General features: G+C 40.7%; 1 protein-coding gene across 2 annotated transcripts in view; it reads left to right on the forward strand.

The window, feature by feature from the left end:
* The window catches only part of GSPT1 (G1 to S phase transition 1), a 34358-nt gene extending 9530 nt beyond the window's left edge, over positions 1-24828 (forward strand). For both annotated transcript variants that reach the window (XM_059415301.1, XM_059415300.1), the window contains exons 2-15: positions 4091-4135; positions 4256-4297; positions 5062-5289; positions 6284-6317; positions 9783-9860; positions 10523-10703; positions 11326-11480; positions 11675-11815; positions 12951-13044; positions 13887-13967; positions 16776-16949; positions 17737-17826; positions 17999-18167; positions 20134-24828. In XM_059415301.1, the coding sequence (XP_059271284.1) occupies positions 4276-4297; positions 5062-5289; positions 6284-6317; positions 9783-9860; positions 10523-10703; positions 11326-11480; positions 11675-11815; positions 12951-13044; positions 13887-13967; positions 16776-16949; positions 17737-17826; positions 17999-18167; positions 20134-20186 (1500 nt within the window). In that variant the 5' untranslated portion in view covers positions 4091-4135; positions 4256-4275 and the 3' untranslated portion in view covers positions 20187-24828. The remainder of the gene's footprint in view (positions 1-4090; positions 4136-4255; positions 4298-5061; positions 5290-6283; positions 6318-9782; positions 9861-10522; positions 10704-11325; positions 11481-11674; positions 11816-12950; positions 13045-13886; positions 13968-16775; positions 16950-17736; positions 17827-17998; positions 18168-20133) is intronic.
* Positions 24829-24936: the final 108 nt, after the last annotated feature.

The raw sequence follows: 24936 nt of genomic DNA on the forward strand, positions 1-24936 counted from the left end.
ATTAAGTCAAATTTAAAATTCCATCCCTCAGTTGGGGTACCACCTTTCAAATGCTTAATAGCCACATGTTGTCTGGGACTGTCCTGTCAGCAGCACAGATGACATGTCCATCACAGCAGAAACTCATTTTTCACTTCTGTACAATGTAACACACTATGACTTCTGTGACAGCACTAACATTGTTTTTATTTTTTTCTTTAATGAGCATAACATTTCGCTAACAGGACAGAGTCTCATGCTCTGTCGACTGAAAGAGCCATGATCAGATCTTTTAAAAATATACTTGTTATAAAAATTATGGTGAAATAAATTGTGGGTCGCTTGGGTGGCTTAGTTGGTTCAGCGTCTGACTCTTGATTTCCCCTCAGGTCACGATCTCAGGGTCATGAGATTGAGCCTGGTGTTGGGCTGCATGCTCTGTGTGGAGTCTGCTTCCCTCTCTTTCCCTCTCCTCCTGCTCGCTCTCTCAAATAAATACATCTTTAAAAACAAAAATTACAGTGAAATCCATGTAACACACAATTAACCATTTTAAAGATTTTACTTACTTATTTGACAGAGAGACAGAGCAAGAGAGGGAACACAAGCAGGGGGAGTGGGAGAGGGAGAAGCAGGCCTCCTGCCAAGCAGGGATCCCGGTGCCGGGCTTGATCCCAGGACTCTCTGATCACGACCTGAGCTGAAGGCAGACGCTCAATGACTGAGCCACCCAGGCACCCCCAATTAACCATTTTAAGGTGACTAATTCAGCCAGTGTTGTGCAGTCACCACCTCTGTCTAGTTCTAAAATTTTACCATCCCAAAAGGAGACCCGTGCCCATTAAGCAATTACTTCTCATTCCCTTCCCTTCCTCCCAGTTTCCGGCATCCTCCAGCCTGCTTTGTCTCTGTCCATTTATCTATTCTGAACATTTTATATGCGTGAAATTGTACAGCATGTGACCCTTTGTGTCTGGCTTATTTCACCAGGATCAGATCTTCTCTAACAGTTGTAAGATTCAGATTATCATCGGTGTTAAAGCACAGGCAGTAATACTGTCTGACAGTGTTCTGGTAACATCTTTCACTTCTTGATTTAAAATTTGTGGTGATATACCCAGTATCACACCTACTTCATTAATCTTCCTTTATCATGAACCAGAGGATTAGTTTCCCTTTTAATTTGGGATATGGCAGGTTACTCACTGATGCACTGATTACTTTCCCACTTAATTAGAATTGTTCCTTTTTTGAATACTTGACAAGGTGTATTTCTGAACATGGAAACACCATTGGCAAATATGAAACCATAATGTCACTCCTTATTTCTTGGGAGGTTTACTGACTTTTCCTTCTCTGGGAATATGAACTGTGCTGGACTTGAGCAATCATGGCTATCCGTTTGTTGACCATGAACAGATGACTTTGGGCCCCAATAGAATTCTAAGCCTGGGCTTGTTGGTGCTAGTAGAGTCAGGATGTGATATGCATTATGAGTAGAATGAACTGGAAAGGTTTACCTTTCCATATTTGTGTGCATGTGAGAAGGCCGGATGCAATTACATTGAGAAGTTTAAATTTAAATTTAAAAGAATATTGTGCTCTATCTGACTTTTCTGGTTCATAGTTGCAGAAATACCAGTTCATGAATGTCAATAACACTGCCATTAGGTTTATAATGTGATCTGTGTCTGGATGCATGGAAAGCTTTTTTCCACCTTGGGGAAGGTATGGTCAACTTTTTATTTTGGGGCCCTTTAATACCGAGGTATATATTAAGCACTTAATTGATTTTGGTGCTTGACTCTCTCTGTCCCTGTGAGCTTTACAAAATTAAGGCAGATGTATTACCAATAGGATGTTTTGAAAAATAAAGCTGTGAGCAGATTTTCATTAAGGTGCATTCTGCAGCCACAGAGGTGGTCTCGTGGCTGATGTCATTATTCTGAGAAGTGCCTTACAGTTCTCTGTGTGTATTGTGTTTTTGTAAACCCAAGACTTGGTTCTAGAACTGGGTGGTCAGGTATGTGTATTGTTGGGTTTTGTAAAGCTCAGCCTCAGTTCGGGGTATCTTACTACATGATCTTTTTCCGGCCTTGACACACTAACTGCATCATCTCTGACTCAGTGTACTTTTATCGAGTAATTTTTCAGCAGGGGCTGTTTGAAGACAGGCGAGATGGCGCTTGTCTTAAGTTGGAAAAGCCCAGCTGGGTCGGGTTTGTCCGAATGTTAGATGGAGTGATTGCAGTTACGGACTTTAGGGTGTTTGGAGGGGATTGAATGAGTCAGCACATCAGGGCTTGTTAAAAATCATTTGGAGTTACTTTGCCCTTGCCTCCAGCACTGTGTGGGTTCGTGGGTGCCTCGGTCCAGCCTGGCACACATTTAATAGTCAGTTGTGCTGGTTGGTAGGGTTGAGAGTATCCTGGCGCAGGTTAGTGGGGAGAGATTCGACTGTCGAATACTGCTTGGTGCCAGGAGGTACTTAATAGACACCAAGCAAATGTATTCTCTCATGTAGCTGTTTCAGCGGTCCTGTCAGGTGGATGGCAAGTGGTTTCCAGAAGTCCAGGGACGGAGCTGCATCTCACAACTCCAAGTGGCAAGGCGGCATTTAAAGCAGGCGGCGTCAGCTTAGCGCCTGCCCCTTACCGCTAACGCTGTGCTGCCCCCTCCAGCCCGAGGGAGGCTTATGAACTTGATTTACTTAGCACAGATTGGCTTTCTCTGAAAATTGAGCAATTTTTCCTTCCCCTACCCATAAACTTTTCTTTGAAATGGGAAAACTAAAAAAAGGTAACTTCTGTTACATCTGAAATATAATTCCTGTTTCCTCCCAGACCTTGTTCAAATGATTTTTTTTTAAAGTTTCTGTTTTATATTCAAATCCTGTAGACTGGGGTCAGCTTAGACCTTTCACTTCCTCCTCCTGCCAGATGAGGCCTCAGTTATCTTTGCACGCAGCCCCTCCTCGCTGGTGGGACCAGTCACAGGTTCGTGGGGCGTGCTTGCCTGTAGTGGTGATGTTGGTCTTTCTGCCAGTGGTATTTTTCCCCCCTCTCTAGTTATCTCTTTCCACTCTACAGGGACCTTTCCAAGTGACACTCAGCATGTCACTTCTTTTGGAAGAACTTGGTCGCCCTTTACCTTTCAGGAACAGGAAATCACTTCCTTCAACACTTCACCTTGTTGAAGAGTGGGCCCCAAACTGTCTAGACTTACAGGTGTTTCCGTGCAGAGATTTTAAATACAGGCTTTGCAGTTTATGAATTCATTATTTATTATTTGGTGTGCAGGGTTCAGGTGACTTCAGATTCTTTGATACCTTTTGCATCTTGGAGTTTTTTGTTTTGTTTTGTTTGAAGCAAGGGCACTTTCATATTGGAATATCATTTAGGTTTATCAGATATTTTTTAAAATTTATAAATTTGTAAATTAATCAGTATATGTTTCTCATTCCTCTCTTCCAGGGATGTCATAAGTAGATTTGCATGGAAAAATAGTTCTGTGGAAACCGGGTTGTTGCTTGAGCTTAGAATTCTAACACAGGGCAAAACTGGTTTCATTGTAATCATCATTTCTGACATGTTGTAAAGGATCCTTTGCATTTCAAGGACTTCATGTGAATGTCCTTTTTATTTTGTTGGCATCCAGTAGAATTTATTCAAGGATCTTAGTAATAATGTGTGATTATGGGATCTTAAAAAGAGCTAATCATAGCCTTCTTGGGCTAGAGCTACCAAGAGAGAATTTAGAGAAGTCATAATGTGTATTTGTTGAGCAGAACTTAGTAATTTGATCTGCATTGGGCTGCAGATTACTTTTATAATGCCTTGGAAAAGTTTTATGAAGCAAATTAAGAGAAGCAGCATACCTTTATAAATACATTTCAGTTACTGAAAATGTAAAATCGGCTATAGTCATCGATGTTTAAAAAGAATTTTTAAACAGAGACTTCTGATGTGAACACCTGAGTTAGTTGCTATTGGTCTGCATTATTGAGGTTTTTGTTGCGTTACTGAAATTTTATTTTTACTGTATTTTAAAAGATAGATGAAAATGGATGTATAGGACTTAATTTTTAATTGAACTTATTTCTATTAAACAGCACCTGTGGAACCTTCTCAGGAGGAACAGTCATTATTGTGTGAAGGTAATTTCTTATGATACGACCCTTTGAATGTCTAATTGAGAAAACATTAAGTTGTCTATAGTGTGTGAAGCCTGGATAATTGTTTTGTAAATACATATTATATCTCAATTTCTTGTCTAGGTTCAAATTCAGCTGTTAGCATGGAACTTTCAGAACCTGTTGGTAAGAAAATTTCTGACCATATTAATACAGTAATATGAAACCCTTTCAGGATGTAAGGTGCAAATGTAAGTGTTGTGGTTTATTGTAATGCCGGCATTTAAAACTGACTTTGAGTCTTTGCTGTTGGGATTTAGAAAGCAGGACTGGGTGGCCGTGAGCACTGCCGTGATACCCCGAGCGATACCCCGAGTGATACCCCGAGTGATAACCCCGAGTGACCGCAGATGGGAAAGCTGAGTGGAAGAGCAGTAAAGGCAGTTGAAGGACTTGTGCTTATTCCATGTCCTTTGTGAAAAATTTCCTTCCTTTTTGCAACCTTGTTACTCTAAAGGGTGTCGGATTCCCCAAGTCATTGATAAAGTTGATACCAAATGACTTGCAGAGGGAAAAGCAAAGGTATTATAAGTCGCACGTTCCGATTTTAAACTTTTCCTGTTTTCTTTGTCAGGACATCCTGACACTGGAATCCCTGGGCCCTTAGGAACGGGACATCTCCTGTTTCCAGTTTGTCCTTATGGAAATGAAGCTTTGTTAAAATAGCAGTCTCTCAGAGTCTCTGAGTCAGCTCTGATGTCAGCAGTGGGGCTGACTTGAAAGCTGTGATCCTTTTCTGTTGTGAAAGAGATTTTCCTGCTTATGTTTCACTAGATGTTAGGAAATAGAGCTAAATATGCAAAGTTCTATTTGTTGTTTAAAGGCATCTGTGTTTTACAGTACAGATTGTAAGTCTTTTTCAGAATACTAAGTTAAATGTCTTATTTCAGTAGAAAATGGGGAGACAGAAATGTCCCCGGAAGAATCATGGGAGCACAAAGAAGAAATAAGTGAAGCAGAGTTAGGGGGTGGTTCCTTGGGAGATGGAAGACCCCCAGAGGAGGGCACCCAAGAAATGATGGAGGAGGAAGAGGAAATACCAAAACCTAAATCTGTGGTCGCACCCCCTGGGGCTCCTAAAAAAGAACACGTAAATGTGGTATTCATCGGACACGTAGGTAAGTTGCACTCCTCTGCAATGAAGCAATGACCTGTCGTTAGCTACATCGAACAGCTACCTGGAGATGTTTATTGGAACTGAACAGAATTAATGTGAAATGTTTTGATTTTTTAACTCGCTAGATTTTTTTAGCTGACAAAATATCGCCAGCGCTTTTGTTGGACAAATAAATAATTGTGTAATGGCATGGAAGCTGGAAGAAAATAAGCTTCAGTATATTTGTATGGGATGCACAATGGTTTGTAGACCCCCCCCAATGGTGGCTAATCATATTATGACATCTGGTAATTAATATCCTAGAAAACGGGCCTGTTGTTCTGTGTGAACTTCAGTTAATGTGTTAATTTTATGAGCTTCATCTAACCTAGTTTTAATTTTGTGTGATGAAGAAAATAATTTGGAGTGACTTCTGGATGTTTGTCAGATAACCGGTTTAGCACAAAACAAAACCCTATTTAATTTGCTCAGATGTTGTCTGACCATCTGACTTAGGCCCAGAATCATGAGAAGGGAACACAGAATCATGTGTCCTTTTTTGTTTCCCTTAGTCTCTGCTTTCTCCTGGATATAATGCTACACCATACTACTTTTTTAGTAGCAAGAACTCCTTTGAAATTTGTAAAGGAACATCTGTATTTGCTAATATTAGTGAAAGGCAGACTACCTAAATGTAGTTCACAGCCCTTTGGCTACTTTTGCTCTCCCCTGAGATTCCCCTTGGGTAATTTATATTCTTTTGCTGCTGTGCTTTGAGCTGAAGGTCAGAGAGCAGTCTGTTGAAAAAGTCTGCTTATCAGTAAAGTAGTTCTATCAGTATAAGTCATTGTTGGGTGCAAGAGGTCTTGGCAGCTTCTTTTACAACTGAAATTATGTAATTATATGTGCTAATTGGTAATAGTGCACATAGCAGGGTTCTTGGGGGGGGGTTGTTTTGTTTTGTTTTTCCTTTATGCCTGTACTTTGCATATTATTGATATTGTTGTTCCTTTTAGATGCTGGCAAGTCAACCATTGGAGGACAAATAATGTAAGTCTGTATTTTTTTTTTTTTTTAAGATTTTATTTATTTATTTGACAGAGAGAAATCACAAGTAGTCGGAGAGGCAGGCAGAGAGAGAGAGAGAGGGAAGCAGGCTCCCTGCCGAGCAAGGAGCCCGATGTGGGACTCGATCTCAGGACCCCGAGATCATGACCTGAGCCAAAGGCAGCGGCTTAACCCACTGAGCCACCCAGGCGCCCCAAGTCTGTATTTTTTGTCAAATAATAGAGTTAACTTGATTGAATGAATTTTGGGCATTGTAAACATACAGTCCTACAACGGAGATAAAACAGGTCTCCAGAAAATGCTATAAAGACCTTAACCTGTAAGGAAAGGTGATGTTAAGGGACGCCTGGGTGGCTCAGTTGGTTGGATGACTGCCTTCGGCTCAGGTCATGATCCCGGAGTCCCGGGATCGAGTCCTGCATTGGGCTCCCAGCTGCATGGGGAGTCTGCTTCTCCCTCTGACCTTCTCCTCACTCATGCTCTCTCTCACTGTCTCTCTCAAATAAATAAATAAAATCTTTAAAAAAAAAAAAAGAAAGAAAAGAAAGGTGATGTTAAGAAGGAATTTTTGCAGTGTGATAATTGCTAGTATTTTTTGATAGATTTTAGGTATTCCCTAAAATTCTTTTATTATCGCTGTCAGACTCTTCTGGAACATTAAGTATATTTACGAAGGCTGTATTTTAGATTTTTAAAAAATTAAAGCTAATATAGGGGCGCCTGGGTGGCTCAGGTCATGATCCCAGGATTCTGGGATCAAATCCCTACATCGAGCTCTCTGCTCAGTGGGAAGCCTGCTTCTCCCTCTCCCACTCCCCATGCTTGTGTTCCCTCTCTCACTGTGTCTCTTTTCAAATTAAAAAAAAAAATTTTTTTCTTAAAGGAAAATAAAAGCTAATATAGAACCCCAGGTTATAGGAAATCATAATTTGCTTTAAATATAATTTTCTTAGGAATAATGAAAAGCAGCACATGAATCTGGTCGTGGGGGGGGGCTTATTCCTTATTCATGAACTCTTTATTTATTTATTTATTAAAGATTTTATTTATTTATTTGACAGAGATCACAAGTAGGCAGAGAGGCAGGCAGAGAGAGAGAGAGAAGGAAGCAGGCTCCCTGCTGAGCAGAGAGCCCAATGCGGGACTCGATCCCAGGACCCCGGGATCATGACCTGAGCCGAAAGGCAGAGGCTTTAACCTACTGAGCCACCAGGTGCCCCTCATCAACTCTTTAAATCCTAGGTGGATTAATCAAAGACCAGTAGTCTAGCTAGCATGCTAAGATAATTTGTTATCTTAACTTTTTATTACATACAGAAGCTGTCCGAGTATGAAAACACCCTGGTTGATCTTCAGCAGTGGATTCTAGCATTGAAGAAAATTTTTTTTAATTAGCAGGTCTTATAATTTCAGTACCCCTGGCTAGCTCATTTCGTAGAACTTGAGACTCTTGGTCTCAGGGTTGTGAGTTCAAGTCCCCCACATTGGAGATAGAGATTTTTTTTTTTAAGGTTTTACAATTTTAATCCCTGCTGTATTAGATCTGTTTCTTTAAACTGTATCATCAGAGGATCTAGAGGGCATATCTTCATTGTCTTGCCTTGTAATCTTAGTTGGTGATCTTCCCAGTTATTTCTGAAAATTCAACAACACACCTTTAAGTTACTAAGTAAGGATCCTTAACTAAGGCTCTGTGGATGGAAGTGTTGGACCCATTTGATTTTGTGTATTAGGAGAATGTATATGTTTTCCTTACAGGCTGTAATTTTCATGGGCATTTCACTAGGATTCTGTGCTCATCTGGTTAAGAACATGCACTGTCGATGACTCTGCAGAGAACCCACAGAGATGAAAGCTTGAACAGGAAGGCTTTGGTTTGGATTGAGTCAAGGGAAGCAGTTCAGTATTTCTAAGGAATTGTTTTACAATTACTATTTTGAATAGTTTTTTTAAAATATTAAATTCTGAAATGTATTAATAAGATTTAATTACCTAGACAACACTTCTTTTATATATATTTATATTTGCCCCTTAAGAAAGTTTTTATTCTGGGGTGCCTGGGGGAGTCAGTCAGTTGAGTGTCCGACTCTTGGTTCTGGCTCAGGTCATGATCTCAGGGTCGTGAAATCGAGCCCCGTGTGGGGCTCTGCACTCATCAAGGAGTCTGCTTCTCTTCACCCCACCCCCCAACCCCAATCGCACTGCACTCTCTCTCTAAAATAAATTTTTAAAAATGTTTATTCTGGGATGCCTAGGTGGCTCAGTTAGTAAAGTGTCTGCCTTTGCCACAGGTCATGATCCCAGGGTCCTGGGATGGAGCCCCACATGGGGCTTCCTGCTCAGCAGGGAGTCTGCTTCTCCCTCTGCCTACTCTGGCTGCTGCTCCCCCTGCTTGTGCTCTCTTTCTCTTCTCTGGCAAATAAATAAAATCTTCAGAAAGATTTAAAAAAAGTTCATTCTGGGGGCACCTGGGTGGCTCAGTGGGTTAAGCCGCTGCCTTCGGCTCAGGTCATGATCTCAGGGTCCTGGGATCGAGTCCCGCATCGGGCTCTCTGCTCAAGGGGAGCCTGCTCCCCTTCCTCTCTCTCTGCCTGCCTCTCTGCCTACTTGTGATCTCTCTCTCTCTCTCTCTCTCTCTCTCTCTCTGTGTCAAATAAATAAATAAATAAATCTTAAAAAAAAAAAAAAAGAAAAAAAGTTTATTCTGAAATAATTTTAGACTTACCGAAAGGTTACAAAGCCAGTACAGAGTTCCCATATACCTTTCATTCAGCCTTCCCTCTAGCGTTAACACATTAAATAGCCGTAGTACAGCCCTCAAAACTAGGATAACATTGGTTCAGTGCTATTAACTAATCTGTGGCTCTTACACTAGAATTCTACCAGTTTCTCTATGAGTGTCAGTTTTGGCTTCCAGGATTCACCGTTACATTTCAGTCGTTCTGTCTCAGTCCCCTCCGGCTTACGACACTGCATCGAGTCTCCTCTTCCCCAACTCACAACTGTCATTAGTCCGGAGGGCGCTGTTGATGGTGCTGTTCAGTGTGGGTTCGACTGAGCCTTTTCACGGTTAGATTGAGGTTGTACAGTCGGGCGGGACTATCACACGGGCCATGTTGTGCGCTTCCCAGAGCGTCCTGTCAGGGGTGCCTCCCGTCAGTTCTCAGTGTGTTCTCTACTTCTGGTGCTCTTAGCCAGGATTGCTTGGCAAACGTGTTGTCTGCCAGGATTCTCCGCACTAAAGTTACTATTGTTCCCCTTTATCTGGGAGGAGAGAATTTGAGACCATGTAAATATCTTCCCCTGTGATACTTTCTTCGATTTCAGCATCCATCAGTGGTTCCTTTATTTTAAAATAGCTGTGTTCTGGAGTTGAAATCCCCTGAAGGGCTTCTTGACTTCTCTGAATAATTTGTAACTGTTTACTTCTTTTTTCTTTGTTTCCAGGTATTTGACTGGAATGGTTGACAAAAGGACACTTGAGAAATATGAAAGAGAAGCTAAAGAGAAGAACAGAGAAACTTGGTATAGTAGACATTTACGGCACTATAAATTACAGTTAGGGAAGGACTGCCTGCTTAATGCTGATGTCGTCTACTTAGTTATCTAAGTGTGTGAGGTCTGAAGTGGTGTCATAACAGAGGAGAGGTTTCCTTTCCCCTATACTACAGAGTAGATCAGCTCCTGCTGACCTCACAACTTGCATCTTTCAGTAAGCAAAAACAGGTACTAATATAGGTATTTATTTAATTTTTTTTAATTTTCAAATTTTTTCTGACATAGGGCTTTTATAAAAGGGAAGTGGCATCACATGAACTTTGAAAAATCAGGGGATACCCAGTAATTGACTGGATATTTGTAAAAGCTCCCAGGTGTTTGAATCACAGTAATACAAGTTTCATTCTCTTGATTTTCATTTCAGTCTAGTCTTGTTTGTGATTTAAAAAAAAAAATAAATAAACGGCTTTTTTATTCTTAAGTAATCTCTGTGGGGCTCAAACTCACAACCCAAGATCAAGAGATGTGTGCCCCACTGACTAAACCAGCCAGGCACCCCTGTCCTGTTGATGATTTTAAGTGTATGCCGAACACAAGGCTGGATGTCATCATTACGCCTTTAGTGCTAGGGGAATATCTTAAAACCTTACGTTTTTAGCAATGTTAACCTTATTTTCAAATTATTTCAGGTATCTGTCTTGGGCCTTAGATACAAATCAGGAAGAACGAGACAAGGGTAAAACAGTAGAAGTGGGCCGTGCCTATTTTGAAACAGAAAAGAAACATTTCACAATTCTGGATGCCCCTGGCCACAAGAGTTTTGTCCCGAATATGATAGGTGGTGCTTCTCAAGCTGATTTGGCCGTACTGGTAAGTATGACCTTGCCGGTTCACCTGCACATTTGTGAGCAGCCCCGCTCAGTGCTTGAGTTTATCCTCCCAAAGCTGAAGTGGAGGTTGGAGTGTGCTGTAAGACACAGTGACAAATTTCATTTTCGGCTCACTCATCTGCTCAAGAGATCTTCGTAATTGGATTCCCTTCGGAAAACGTGTTTCATCTTTTCTCTGCCATTGCTGTTACCTATGGCTGTGTCAACTGTGTCAGAGTTTAGTACCCACTAAATGCCAGGCTGGGTCCACTTTGTACATACCGTGTGTGCCATGGGTGCAGAACTGAGTAAGAAATGATCTGTTTTCTTAAGGCCTCAGTTGTTTCACGGGGTGGTTTTTGTTTGTTTTGTTACTGTACCAGCACTGAATCACATACTTGTTTGAACTGCAACATAGATTTTGGAAGATGGGGGATCAGAAGAAACATTTACCGAAATCTGAAGCCAATTAGACATTGTGACATTCAAAAGCACGCAGGTTATAGCTCATGTACTGGTATTTCCTTGCAAAAAGCTTCTGACAACTGAAAGGAAAGCTGTTTCACTGCTCAGGGGGTATACCTGACTGAGTATGTAGGAATAAACTGTATTTCTTGGAATAGGTCATCTCTGCTCGGAAAGGAGAGTTTGAAACTGGATTTGAGAAAGGCGGACAGACGAGAGAACACGCAATGTTGGCAAAGACGGCAGGTGTGAAGCACTTGATTGTGCTTATTAATAAGATGGATGATCCAACGGTAAATTGGAGCAACGAGAGGTGAGCTTTGCCGTCGGACTAGCTCTTTGGCCGTCGGACTAGTGTTTGCAGGCGTGGGAACGGAGTAAAGGGTGGTTTTGCTACCCTGTGCTTTTTTGCCCCCTCGGGTTTTTCTAAAACCTGAAGTTGTTTAATAATGAGCCTAGAGTCCACTTGCTTTATATTATGATTGAGTTATTTATAAATACTTACAGATATGAAGAATGTAAAGAGAAACTAGTGCCATTTTTGAAAAAAGTTGGCTTCAATCCCAAAAAGGACATTCACTTCATGCCATGCTCAGGACTGACGGGAGCAAATCTTAAAGAGCAGTCAGACTTTTGTCCTTGGTACACGTAAGTAACCTTTTCTCTTGTGGAAAAACTTTGTCTTTTCAAGTTATTTCAGAAAACGATGTAAGTAACTGTGGCTTTAAAAATAGCATCACCTTTGCTTATTTTTTAATTGGGTTGTCTTTTTGTTACTGTATTTTCACTTCTTGATGGTATCCTTTGAGGCGCAACAGGTTTTAATTTTTATGAAGTCCAGTTTATTTTTTGTTCTGTTGGTTGCACTTTTGGTGTCAAACCTAGGAAAAACTCGCCTAATTCAGTCATGAAGACTTAGCCATATGTTTCTTCTAAGGTTATTAAAGTCTTAGTTCTTATGTTTAGATGTGTGTTTCATTTTGAAAGAGTATCTTAAAAAAGCTTTTTTTGTTGTTGTTGTTAGGTAAAGTCTTGCTTACTAGAGCTTTTCAAGTTTTCAAATTAGGAAGTGTGAGTCTTTAAATTTGTTGTTGTTTTTTTCCCAAGACTATTTCGGCTATTCTGGGTCCCTTGAATTTCTGTATGGACATTAGGATCAGCCTGTCACTTTGTGCCAAAAGGCAGCTGGGATTTTAATGGGGATTGTACTGAATCCGTAAATGAATTTGAGGACCGTTGCTCTCTTGGCAATAGTAAGCCTCCCAGTTCATGCACTGTAGTTTTAAATGGGAAATTATTTTTATAGATCCCTGATTTGAGAGCTGGAAAAGTCCATAAGAATTAAGCAATAGATTGTAGTCATTTCAGGGGTACTTGGGTGACTCAGTCGATTAAGTGTCCCAACTTTGGCTTTCAGCTCAGGTCATGATTTCAGGGTCAGAAGACCCGTCGGGCTGCTTGCTCAGCTTGGGGTCTGCTTGAGATATTTTCTCTCCCTCTGGCCCTCTTCCTCTGCTCACTGTCTCTCCTTAAAAAGAATGTAGTCACTTTATTTCCAGATATAGGCCATTTGCTATAAAGGTTTTTTTATCTGTGGGGCTGTTTTGTTACATTTTTGTTTTCTGAGGAATGAAAGGGAGGAACCAGATAATAAATGGGGTCGGATGAGAAGAGTATGTGGATGGAAAGAATGTATTATAGCTGTGTTTTTCATCTAAAATTACAGTCTTAAAATTATGATACTCATGTTGATACTCTTTAATGGATATTGTTATGTTCTCAGTGGATTACCGTTTATTCCTTACCTGGATAATTTGCCAAACTTCAATAGATCAGTTGATGGACCAATCAGGCTGCCAATTGTGGATAAGTACAAGGTACCCAGAATGTTCAAGAGATTGGGAGGGAAATTATGGGAGGGGTCATTGATTTGTGTTTTGAGAAACAATCCTAATAATTGACAACATAGCGTGGATGTCTCTCTCTTAATAGCCTTATGTTATTTAGTGCTGTGGATGGATCATCATTTCATCAGCTGGCCTAGTTACTCAAGCTGTTATCCCAGTGAGCCAGTGGGCATTTTTTTAGAGAGAAAGTCAAACAACTAAAGCTGCCGGACTGAAAGGATTTGCATAGTCATTGATGCATGTTGACCGATAGCCATCCAAAATACCACCAGCAGTGTGTGAGTGTGGCTTTTACCGTAGCCTCACCGACACTGGCTATTAGTCTTTAGAAAAATAAACTATTATTTTGAACTGGATTTTCAACTTGTTTTTTTAAAAACTTTTATCAGTATGTAATACTTTGACTTCCTCAAAGAATTGATTATTTCATTAGCTCCATGCTAAATTTCTTAAACAAGTATTTTTCCAATTTTATACATGAGGAAGCAGGCTCAGAAATTTTTGAGAGAACTCGAATTTAAATAATTGAGATCTTCATGTAAGATTTTATGCTGTTTCTGGTACTGTGCTGCTTTTTTTTTTTTTTTTTTTTTTTTAAGATCTTAGGCATCCTTATTAGTACTAAAATTGCTTATACTAATGACATAATATATTTTTTACCTATCCTGTGTTTAGGATTAATTCTAACCATTCTGACAGTTGAGCTAAAGATTTTCTGAGTAAGCTCCATAAGATTTCACTTGGGGTTGTTGAACTGTTGTAGAGTAGTAATAAAAGTCTTTAACTTTTTTTTTTATTTCACTTTTAAACAGGATATGGGCACTGTGGTCCTGGGAAAGCTGGAATCAGGATCTATTTGTAAAGGCCAGCAGCTTGTGATGATGCCAAACAAGGTGAGAATTAGTAATGCCCTTTTTCATTTAGATGTTCTCTTAAAAATATTAGCAAAGAGTTATAACTTTTGAAAAATGTAGTGCTTTCCATTAAAAAAAAACGTAAAGTCTAGGATTATGTTTTATTAATATTAAGTACACAGTTTAGTACAGAAGATAAGGAGCTGTGTTATCCAGTAACAAATGGGGAAGAGCCAGTATTAGTACCACGTTAGAGCTAAAAGATGTATCCTCAAGAGAGTCTTACCTCCATTCTTCACCAGATGCAAGTAGAGCTCTGGAGTGGTTAAGTGACTTGTTTCTGTTAACATATTGGATTAGCAAAGTGAGCCCAGGATGAAAACTCAAGTTTAATCATGATATAATTTGTTTTCTTTTTCTTTTTTTAATTCTTAAAAAAAGTTTTTATAAAGATTTTATTTATCCATTTGAGAGAGGGAAAGAAAACACAGGTGTGGGAGAGGGGCGGAGGGAGAGAGACCAACGGACTCCCCACGGAGAGGGGAGTGTGATGTGGGGCTGGATCCCAGGACCCTGAAAGTGGGACCAGAGCAAAAGTCAGACACTCAGCCGGCTGAGTCACCCAGGCGTCCCTGCTTTCTTCTCTTTTTCTTGTATTGTTACATTGGATACTATAAAATGTGCTCTATCTATACTCCTAATCTGTTTTGAGAGAAGAGAATGTGCCGTTATCATAAATGGGTTTTTTCTTAGTTCTTTCTTCCTGCCTTTTTGTAATTTGTTTATTATGGAGGTGGGTTTCATTAAAACGCATGAAGTCTCCATGAACTGTTGCTTTGTGTTATTTTTGGCTGCTCGGTTGCTGATAATTATAGACATGTTACCTGTTTTTCAGAGGGGCCTTCTCTGACAGCTTCAAAGATGTTTATGTAGGAAACTAGGGCCTCAGCCATCAGAACCTCCAAATTAATAGGGCATCTGGGTGGCCCAGTCAGTTGAGTGTTTGATTTTTCGTTTTGGCTCATGTTACAATCTCAGGGTCTTGGGATCCAGCCCCACAGTGGGCTCTATATTTAGCACAGAGTCTGCTTCTTATCCCTCTCTCTGCCCGTCTCCAAGCTGTGTATGTTCTCTCCCTCTGAAATAAATACATCTTAAAAAAAAATAAAAAAGGATTAGAAAATGTATCCATTGTTAGGATAATGCTCAGGTGTAATTAGCATTTTATAAATTATACTTTGAGTTTTCTTGATGCCTTATGCACGGAAGACTGGAGTATCCTATCATAGTATTTTTTTTTTAAGATTTTATTTATTTATTTGACAGAGATCACAAGTAGGCAGAGAGGCAGGCAGAGACAGAGGAGGAAGCAGGCTCCCTGCCAAGCGGAGAGCCCGATGTGGGGCTCCATCCCAGGACTCTGGGATCATGACCTGAGCCTAAGGCAGAGGCTTTAACCCACTGAGCCACCCAGGCACCCCTCATAGTATCTTTTTACTAAGGTATTTATTGACACAACTTGAATGTCAACAGCAGTCGAATGAAAATAATTATCATTGTGAATCCTGGCTCAGAGCAATTGCAGGAGTAGTTCAGTCATGGTAATAGAAGGCAGATTGGTGGTTGCAAAAGTCTAGGGGCTTGAAGAATGGGGAGTGACTTGAATGAAAGCACAGAATTTCTTTTTGGGATGATGAGGATGTTTTGGAACTGTGTGCTGATGTTGGCTTTACAGTATCGTGAATGATGAGATGCCACTGAATTGTACAGTGTAGAATGGTTATAAAAGGTAAATTTGATGAGTGTTCTACTGTAGTAGAAAGAAAAGTAGAATTCACCATGATGAGCAGGTGGACTGGGGGCCAGGCTAGACTAGTTACAACTTGTCTGCGGGAGCTAGGACTTCATACAGGGGAGCAAGCAGGTCAGCATAGCTTCACCTGCCTCTGGGAGGCAAGCCTCGAAGACTCCATTCCTGTCAGTCCTGCTGAGTCTCCGTGGAACAGACTTAAATATTTCAAAAGACAGAGATGCCAGACTATCTTACATTAAAAAATTAATGGTTGGGTAACCTACGAAATGGGAGAAAGTAATGGGAGCCACCCAGGCGCCCCTAAATAGTATTCTTTTAAAGCTTAATTGTTCAGATAACCTTTGAGAAGCACACTCTTCAGATATTTGGCGTTGATAGGTAATAGAAGCTGTACCCATTAAACCCTAGAATTCAATCATAATAATCAAAACGACATTCATAAAATTAAAATCCAAGTATTAGATTTAATGTTTTAATTTTGAAAAGGTGAAAAAAGGGGGTGCCTGGGTGGCTCAGTGGGTTAAAGCCTCTGCCTTTGGCTCAGGTCGTAACCTCAGGGTCCTGGGATCAAGCACCGCATTGGACTCTGCTCAGCGGGGAGCCTGCTTCTCCCTCCCTCTCTACCTGCCTCTTTGCCTACTTATGATCTCTCTCTGTCAAATACATAAATAGAATCTTTAAAAAAAAAAAAACGATTTCTTACAAAAGGAAAAGAAAAGGTAAAAAAGGCAAATGCTGGTTAATACTGTGTTCAGTTTGGAAATTATTAGGATGTGATAGTAAAAAGCTGATGAATTAATATTTTAATTGGCAGTTTATACTTGTAGGATAGGATTTTCATAAAATTCATGTCATATAAATAAAGTTTTATATCCAAAACGTGTTTTGGCCAATCCATTTATACTTAGAAAAATGTGGCTGACTATTCTTTAAATGAATAGTCCGATCATTTTATGTTCTGCTCTGCAGTGCATGTGTCAGGAAACCCCCAGTCCTGGGTTTGATTTGTCTTTTTTTTTTTTTTCTCCCTTAAGCACAATGTGGAAGTTCTTGGAATCCTTTCCGATGATGTAGAAACGGATTCTGTAGCTCCAGGTGAAAACCTCAAAATCAGACTGAAAGGAATTGAAGAGGAGGAGATTCTTCCAGGATTCATCCTTTGTGATCTTAATAATCTTTGTCATTCTGGACGCACATTTGATGCCCAGGTGAACTTGTTATTGTCACTGTCTTCGTGATCTTTACTTTAAATGAAATTAGAATTTAAGGATCATCATGCCCAATATAGGGCTTGAACTCATGAACCTCAAGTTGAGTCACATGCTCTACTGACTGAGCCAGCCAAGCACCCCAAGTTCTTCTTTTTTTAATCTCCTGTTAATAATACATATTATTACTTAGACATTTTACCCAAAGTGTCTTTCCCCATAAATAGAGCACAGTTGCCTTGGAAATTAGGGTGTGTCTGCTCATTCAGAGTCCGTAACTTTCCAGACAGGAAAACACAGTTTCTCTGTTATTGGCAACCTGACTTCCGCATAAGAATGACAGTGTAGCTACAGAATTTTTGAGTTTTCTTATAAGCTATGATGATAAATTAGGTTTTGATGCTGGATATAAGGTTGTTTACTTTTACTGGGCCTTAGATACTGAGAATTGGGTAGAATTAGGAGAAGTTGACATCTGGAACAGAATAAACCCAGAGCAGCTGTAGTGGTCGTGATTACCGTAAATCCTTGCGGGGTGGGGTGGAGGGAAGGCTCCGCAGAAAAGTAGTCCACCTGCTCTGTTTCAAAGTCTGGGTTTGGCCAAGAAGGGCAGTGGGGCGAGGATATCCGAGTTCAAGCTTGGATCAGGCGACCTGACCCAGCACTTGTAACTCAAAAATATCTTGAGACAGTGAGTTCCCTATTGCGGTACTATATGGAACTGGAGAACATTCAGTGCTTTTTTTTTTACCCCAGGGATAAAGATGTGAATTTTTTTGTTTGACAGATAGTGATCATAGAGCACAAATCGATCATCTGCCCAGGTTATAATGCGGTGCTGCATATTCACACCTGTATTGAGGAAGTCGAAATAACAGTGAGTCTTAATCAGTTGATAATTAAGCTAACTGGGGTTTTGTTCTTGTATGTGTTTGAAGACTGTCTTGATCATTTTTGATCGGCAACAGTGATGTACTCATTTATTGGCACTCCATGTCTTAAAGATTCTCTTATTCGGCATTCTGATCTCATTCTTTCTCCTTGGATAGGCCTTAATCTGCTTGGTAGACAAAAAATCAGGAGAAAAAAGTAAGACTCGACCCCGTTTTGTGAAACAAGATCAAGTATGCATCGCTCGCTTAAGGACAGCGGGAACCATCTGCCTTGAGACCTTTAAAGACTTCCCTCAGATGGGGCGCTTTACCTTACGAGATGAGGGTAAGCCTTTACACTGATGCCTCGTAGCATCTCTGGGATGTAGAGCTTGTTCCGTCCGAGTATGGTGTGCATCACAAGTTCATAGAAAACCTGGTTGCTTGTCCTGTAATGTGTTCCGATAATAAATATTTTACGATTCAGTGAATCGAACAGACAGAACCAACCATGTAGCAATATGCTGTAGATTAAGAATCTTAATTATGATACTTTGCAAGTAGTGGGCTCTGCGAGTTATTTCCTAAATGAGACATTTCTATGATGAAACCCTTTGTAGTACATATGGTTAAAGTCCATGTTGAAGGGCTTAACCCTGTAAGGCAAGTGTTTGCCATATGAGCCTCTGAAGTAGAAACTTGTCATTTTTGTGGTCAGGAGACACTTGAAAATCAAATACGACAGACGTTCAATACGCTGATACTGGGGGTATGAGAGGGACACAGACCTTGTGGTCTTTCAGCACCTGATTTTTATAGAGGTTTAGTGTCATTTTGTTGGTATGGGTGTCCATTTCTACCTAGTTCTGAGGAAAGTTGTTTTTTGTTTTGTTTTTTTTTTTTAAGATTTATTTATTTATTTATTTGACAAGTAGGCAGAGAGGCAGACAGAGAAAGAGAGAGGGAGAAGCAGGCTCCCCGCTGAGCAGAGAGCCCGATGCGGGGCTCAATCCCAGGACCCTGAGACCATCACCTGAGCCGAAGGCAGAGGCTTAACCCACTGAGCCACCCAGGCGCCCCTAGTTCTGAGGAAATCTTAACTTGTGGCCATGAAACTCTTTGGTAGCATGAAAACAAAATGGTTCTTCCTAAATGTTTCTCTGTGGATCATTAATATTTCTAACTCCAGTAACTATTTTAAGAGTGTGGGAAACTTTCCATTAAACATTGTGGTTCACTTGAAATAGAGCGTCTGCACCTTGCGAGTTCATTCCACTTCTGTTTGACAGAAAACTTACAGTGTGTCTCCTGCACGTCAGGAGCTGTGACAAGCACTGGGGATGTCATGATGAATATAGCTTCTGAACCTTATTCAGAGGAATCTGTATAAAAGACAGTATTCACTGTATTTTTAAGTCATTATCTTAAATTTTTCTGGTAATAGTGAACCTTGTTACTTGGCTTTGTCCTGATAACATAAACAAATAAGAATCTTAGTTACCAATTAGAAACTGACAAAAGAGGGTGAATGGAAGAAATTAATGTAGCAAGAATGTTTAACCCCAGAGTTGTTTTTTCTTGAAGAGTAGCTTGGCTATAAGATTTTTCATGTGACTTATTGGGATTTGTACCCCTTATAATAGGACTAAGAATCCCTCTTCACAGCTCTACTGAGTTCATTTATGTATCTTGAAATTGACTTATTTTAAGTGTACAGCTGAATGAATTTTAGTCTGTTTACCGGTTTTACAGCCATCACCACAGTCTAATTTTAGAACATTTGGAACATCTAAAAAAAACCCTTCTACCTGTTTACAAGTCATTTTGTGTTCCTGTCCCTAGCAAACCACAGATCTTTCTGTTTGCATTTTTGGGACATGCTGTATAAGTGGAATCATACAATTTGTGGTCTTTAGTGTCTAGTTTATTTCACGTGGCATATTTTTGAGGTCCAACCTTTTGAGGTTACAGCCATGTTGTAACATGTATTGAATGTAATTCATTCCTTTTTATTGCCAAATAGTATTCCATGATACGGATATTGCACATTTTCCTTGTCCAGGCTTAGGTTTATGATACAGCAGATAGCAGATGATGTTTCCTTTCAAGTCTAGCCATCCTCTAAAGACTCTGGTAGTAAGACTGCTTGATCAGAAGTTGTGCCTCTGGTGGTAAAGCCAGTTATTCAGTAATTTACGTTGTGAAAAATAATTTCATGATTTGAATGCCTCACATAGCTTTGCTGTTAACTACTGAAAAAGGGTTTTTGTTTCTGTTTTTTGTTTTTTGTTTTGTTTTTATTTCATTTCTAGGTAAAACCATTGCAATTGGGAAAGTTCTGAAACTGGTTCCAGAGAAAGACTAAGCATTTTCTTGATGACCCTGCACAATACTGTGAGGAAAATTGACTGCAAAAGCCTACTTCACACCGCCTTCTCTTATTTTCTGCCCATTGACAAACTTCTTCCCATATTTTGCAAAGACAAAAATCCACAGCAAAAGTCCACATTATGTCAGCTTTCTCATATTGAGAGCTCTGCTATGCCACTGTTGAATTTTCCCCCAGATTTTTTTCCCCTCCCCTCCGAAACTCTGCTTCCTCGGACAGATTTGGCAATAGCTTTGTAAGTGATGTGGACATAATTGCCTACAATAATGAAAACTTACAGGAATTTTTTTATTTTTCATTTTCCCCTTAGGCATACTTAGTCTTTTTTCCCCCAGGCAGATGATTCTGAGTGTGCGAGTGTGTGCACATGTTACAGACAACTACCATGTTAATAAAATATTCAATTTGAAATCCTTTTCGGTATTTGAATTGCTTTTGAATAACGTTTTTTATCTGGATGTAACATTGTTGCATTAGCTTTTTAACTTACCAAGTAACTGAGTACATTTTATGACTTGGACTTTTCTAAACTCTTTCCCTACCCCACTACTTTAAATGAGGCATTTCCAAACGATGCGCAAGTTTGTATTAAAGGAACGCATTAGTTTGACCCCTTCCTTTGATGGTTAATGCATACGTCCACTTAACATACCTTTATGGAGCTGGGACACTGCTTCAGTAGTAGGTCCGGCAGCTGTTTTCTGCCAATTTATATTCAACGTGATTTCTTAAACACAGTAAGTTGTTTTAAAGTGAAAGAGCAGCGTGCTGTAGTTTTTATAAGTAAAGCGTAATGAAATTGTACCCCTACAGAAAATTCCATTAACTTGTTAAATTAGTGGGATTTGCAATAAAGAAAGCATGTTGAGACCTGGCAGAAATGCCTCCGTTAGTATTCATAAGAGCCGCATGCATCTAGTTGAAAACTGTGCCCATTGCAAGTGCCAGTTCTGCAGATTACTCCGTTTACTATTTGTATCAGTGATTTTAAAGGTTGGATGATCCTTGCTGGTTCCAAGCTAAATCTCATCCAGCCACGAAAGGACACACATATTTAGAACCACCCGAATCTGCACAGACTAAAGTTAACAGTGATAAGTAGAATCAAGCACAGTATCGAAGTTTTTCTCAATTATTTGAAATTGACTGTTTTCTTAAATATAAAGCTGAAACTTGCTAAACTGTTATCTGGGTGAACCACAATGGAGCATTGTGGTGGTTTTTAAAGGCTGACTTTATACTGTAACTGTCACGACTTTGAAGTTTTTAATGAGAATAAATGGGAAATGAAAAGCCACTTTCTGGGTTTATTGGAAGCCCCCCCTTGATTCCGAGGGCTGTTGCCATTTATCAGAGACTCAGCCTCTTTTAGATTGTGGTTTATCTAAATAAGATGCTTCGTAACTGTATATTTAATGACACATACCTTCCCTCAGAAAAGAAAAGCCTAGTCAGACTGTATTTCCAGTCACAAAACATAAAACTTGATTTAACCCTGTTCTCTTAACTATAGAATTACCATTCATTTCATGAATGAGGCTGTATCTTACGGACAGAGCAAAGTTAATGTCCTACATCTTCCTATAAGTATACTCATGGCTATTAAATTGCATGAAGTTTAGCTAAATTTTATTATGTCAGCGAATCTCTGGGCTTTTATTTCTCTGGGAAATCTGGGAGCTTCATAATCAGTACATACGACTCTTTTTGTACTTCCAAGTTACTAGGAACAAAATAGCAATTGCTTGGATTTTAAGGAATCTTTAAGAGCTCAAGAGTTGTTGAAATTATTTCCAAATATAGATTTCCATTTTTAAATTGAGCATATTTTTAAAAACCAGTTCTGTTTGCTGTTAAAACACTTAGACTTTTAGGATATTATGTGCATGTTGCCAAGACTCTTCCGCAGAAAGATATGGATACCAACTGTCAAGGGCCTGCCTCCAAAACAGGAGATAATGAACACAAATGTCATTGTGAACTAGAGATTTCATTGAATTTTTTTACACATTTGTACAAATGATCTAATCATTTAAAAGAACCCCCCTGTTAAATACGGACTTGGAAGTTCCTTGGGAAGTGTTCATTCAGAGTTGATGCATTTTAAACTCCTCATCACCCTGTCTAGTGATGGGGATGAGGAAATGAAATGTCTGGTGTGAACCGGCCGCGTGTGGCGCCGGGCTCTGCAGAGCCGTGCAGGGAGGGCCCTGTGCTGTCCCCCGCCCTGCAAGCGTGTGGATGTGGCTGACCACGCGAACGTACTAGGGTCATTGGCTGCAGATGAGGGTAAAACGGACCCAGACATCTTTTCCTCCAGCTTTAGCATAGATACGTTTGAATCACAATGTTTTTCGCATCTTCTTACATTAATGTTCTGTATACAACTTTCATGCTAGGCTATTTATAGTTTTTTAAATTAATGAACTGAATTGAAGAGAAGGTGTTGTTGAAACAAACATCTGAAGTAATTGCCACTTTAAACTTTACTGTGGGGGAGGGGAAAGGGCAGCATCTATTTCTTGTTTCTCATTCGCAAAAGGGACTTACCCAGGGAAAATCAATGTGAAATCAGACCCGGAGAGTTGGACTGAGGATGTAATGCCGTGAAATTAAGTGACGCATAGTAAAGTGTTCTCGAATACTTAAGCCCATGTATGTTTGTTTTGAATGGAAAGTCTTGAAATACGTGATAATTGAATGTAAACGCTTTGTAAATTGTGAAAGTACAGGTGGTTCCCCGCAACAACAGGTGACTTGTCTGCTAGTTCCTCTGCGACAAGAACCGCGTTTTCGGTGTGGGACGGACTCTGCGGGGGGTGCCCTCCCACGCCCCGGCACCCTCTCGGCTCCAGTGCCACAGATACCGCGGCGCACGCCTTCCATCCGTGCAGTTTTGCAGCCCAAGAAAAAGGCCAGCCTCTGGTGAAAAACTGCTTCCACGGTGGACTCTCGAGAAAAATCCGCTAAACTCCCTGGCATCTCCCGGAAGACTGGTCACAAGCATCACCGCCCCGCGGTCTGCGATGACCGTCCCACGGGGCGGCACTTCAGCTCCTCTCCTCGGGTGCACGGACTTCCTCACAGACCGCCGGCCACCACGTGAGTGGGGGCTTTGTGGCTCTGGGGACGGATTTCAGGCGATCAAGGGGCAAACGGTTTTTCCAACAGCTCTCAACCTCAGGCAGCTCTGAACCTTGAGAAGTCATCGCAGTCCTGGTTCCCGCCCTCCAGCGGCCTGTAGGACGGTTCAGTGTTCTGTACAGCGTTGGCCTGCCTTCTCAAGAGTCAAGTGTGCCATGAATCCTCCCCCAGGCACGCGTGCGGGAGACCATCAGCAGGATTTAGGGGACAATTTTCTGTCTCCGGATTAACGTGGCTTCCATTTCCTCCTGCTCATTTCTCAGTGATTCCAGCAAGATGCCGTCTGATACTCACGCTTCGTTTCTTTAGAGGTCTGGCCACGGCAGCAGCTTGTTAAATAAATAAATGTAATTACACGTGCACAACTCAAAAGACACTATATTAGCTAGGCTTAAATTTAGCAGTCGGTTATATTAGATTTCCTAGTAAGCGGAACAGGGACAGTTTTTCTTCCATGTGAACCAGTTTATTGCCAGAATTCAGGCTGGGGAGAGTGGTACAACTCGTGATGGTTATGGCTCTAGGATATCAATTCTTGATTTTCAGTATCCTGGAACATACTGAGTCTTCCCTTCAGTAAATAACACGTTTCACATACCTCTAATCCTATGCTTCCTTGAAACAGTACTACGCTAGCCAAGTTGTTTTACCAGGGGACGTTATAAGGGCCCGGAGATGTGAGTGGAGGTTAGAACCTTAATGTTCTCTAACATAAGGGAAGAGCAGATCGGCACCACGTCTGATTAGGCAGAAGATGAGCATTTCTTAAGCAAGCCCCCCCGGCATGGGAACGGTCTTTTCTGCCTCACCACCCATGCCACTGTGCCCTTCAACACTAAACACGGAAACCTCAGGTTTGTGGACAGCAAAGGTAGAATGACATTTTGTGCTTCCTGAGGCTCCCCTCTGCCAGGCACATTAGCTTAGTGCTCCAGACGTCAGCCCAAGTCCCTGCTACCTCCTTTCCCGCCGCTGGGGAAGAGCGTGCGGAGCTCCGAGCCCCTCGTGGTCTCCACGTGCTCTCCGTGACAGGTCTGAGCCCGGAGAGGAAGGTCTCCATATTTTAAGGACTCCTACTGGGCTCTCGTAAATCGACTCACCTCTTAGTTAACTAGTTCGTCTGTTGTAAAGGAAATGTGGATCTCTCTCAGGCCAGGACTTAGTGACTAGTTTTTACTAGAACAGCGTAGGTCAATACCTAGCTTTTTTTTTTAAACCAATGAATTCAAGGGAACTGAGTAGCTCTGCTGGTGTTTTTAACCCAATTCCAAAGCATGGCAGAATGCTCTAGGTAGGAACTGTGGGAATCCAAGGTAAAGAAACCTTTTCTTATGATTTGTAGCTACCTACTGTGCCTGACTTGGTGCCTGTGTGAGGATGAAGCCCTTAGCCGCTCTTGGAATTACTCAAATGACTGAAGTTAAAAGAATTTGCTTTTGTAATAACAATAAAAATTGTCATCTTCCCTTTTGAAGGATTTGTCTGTCTGGTTACCATCGCCTGTATTACTGTCCCATGCCCTGAGTGCATCTGTCCGTCCTCTGTACAGTCGATTTCTGGGTCAGGTTCTGGGCACCCTCTC

This window comes from Mustela nigripes, chromosome 11 (genome assembly GCF_022355385.1).
Source record: "Mustela nigripes isolate SB6536 chromosome 11, MUSNIG.SB6536, whole genome shotgun sequence".
NCBI classification, from domain to species: domain Eukaryota; kingdom Metazoa; phylum Chordata; class Mammalia; order Carnivora; family Mustelidae; genus Mustela; species Mustela nigripes.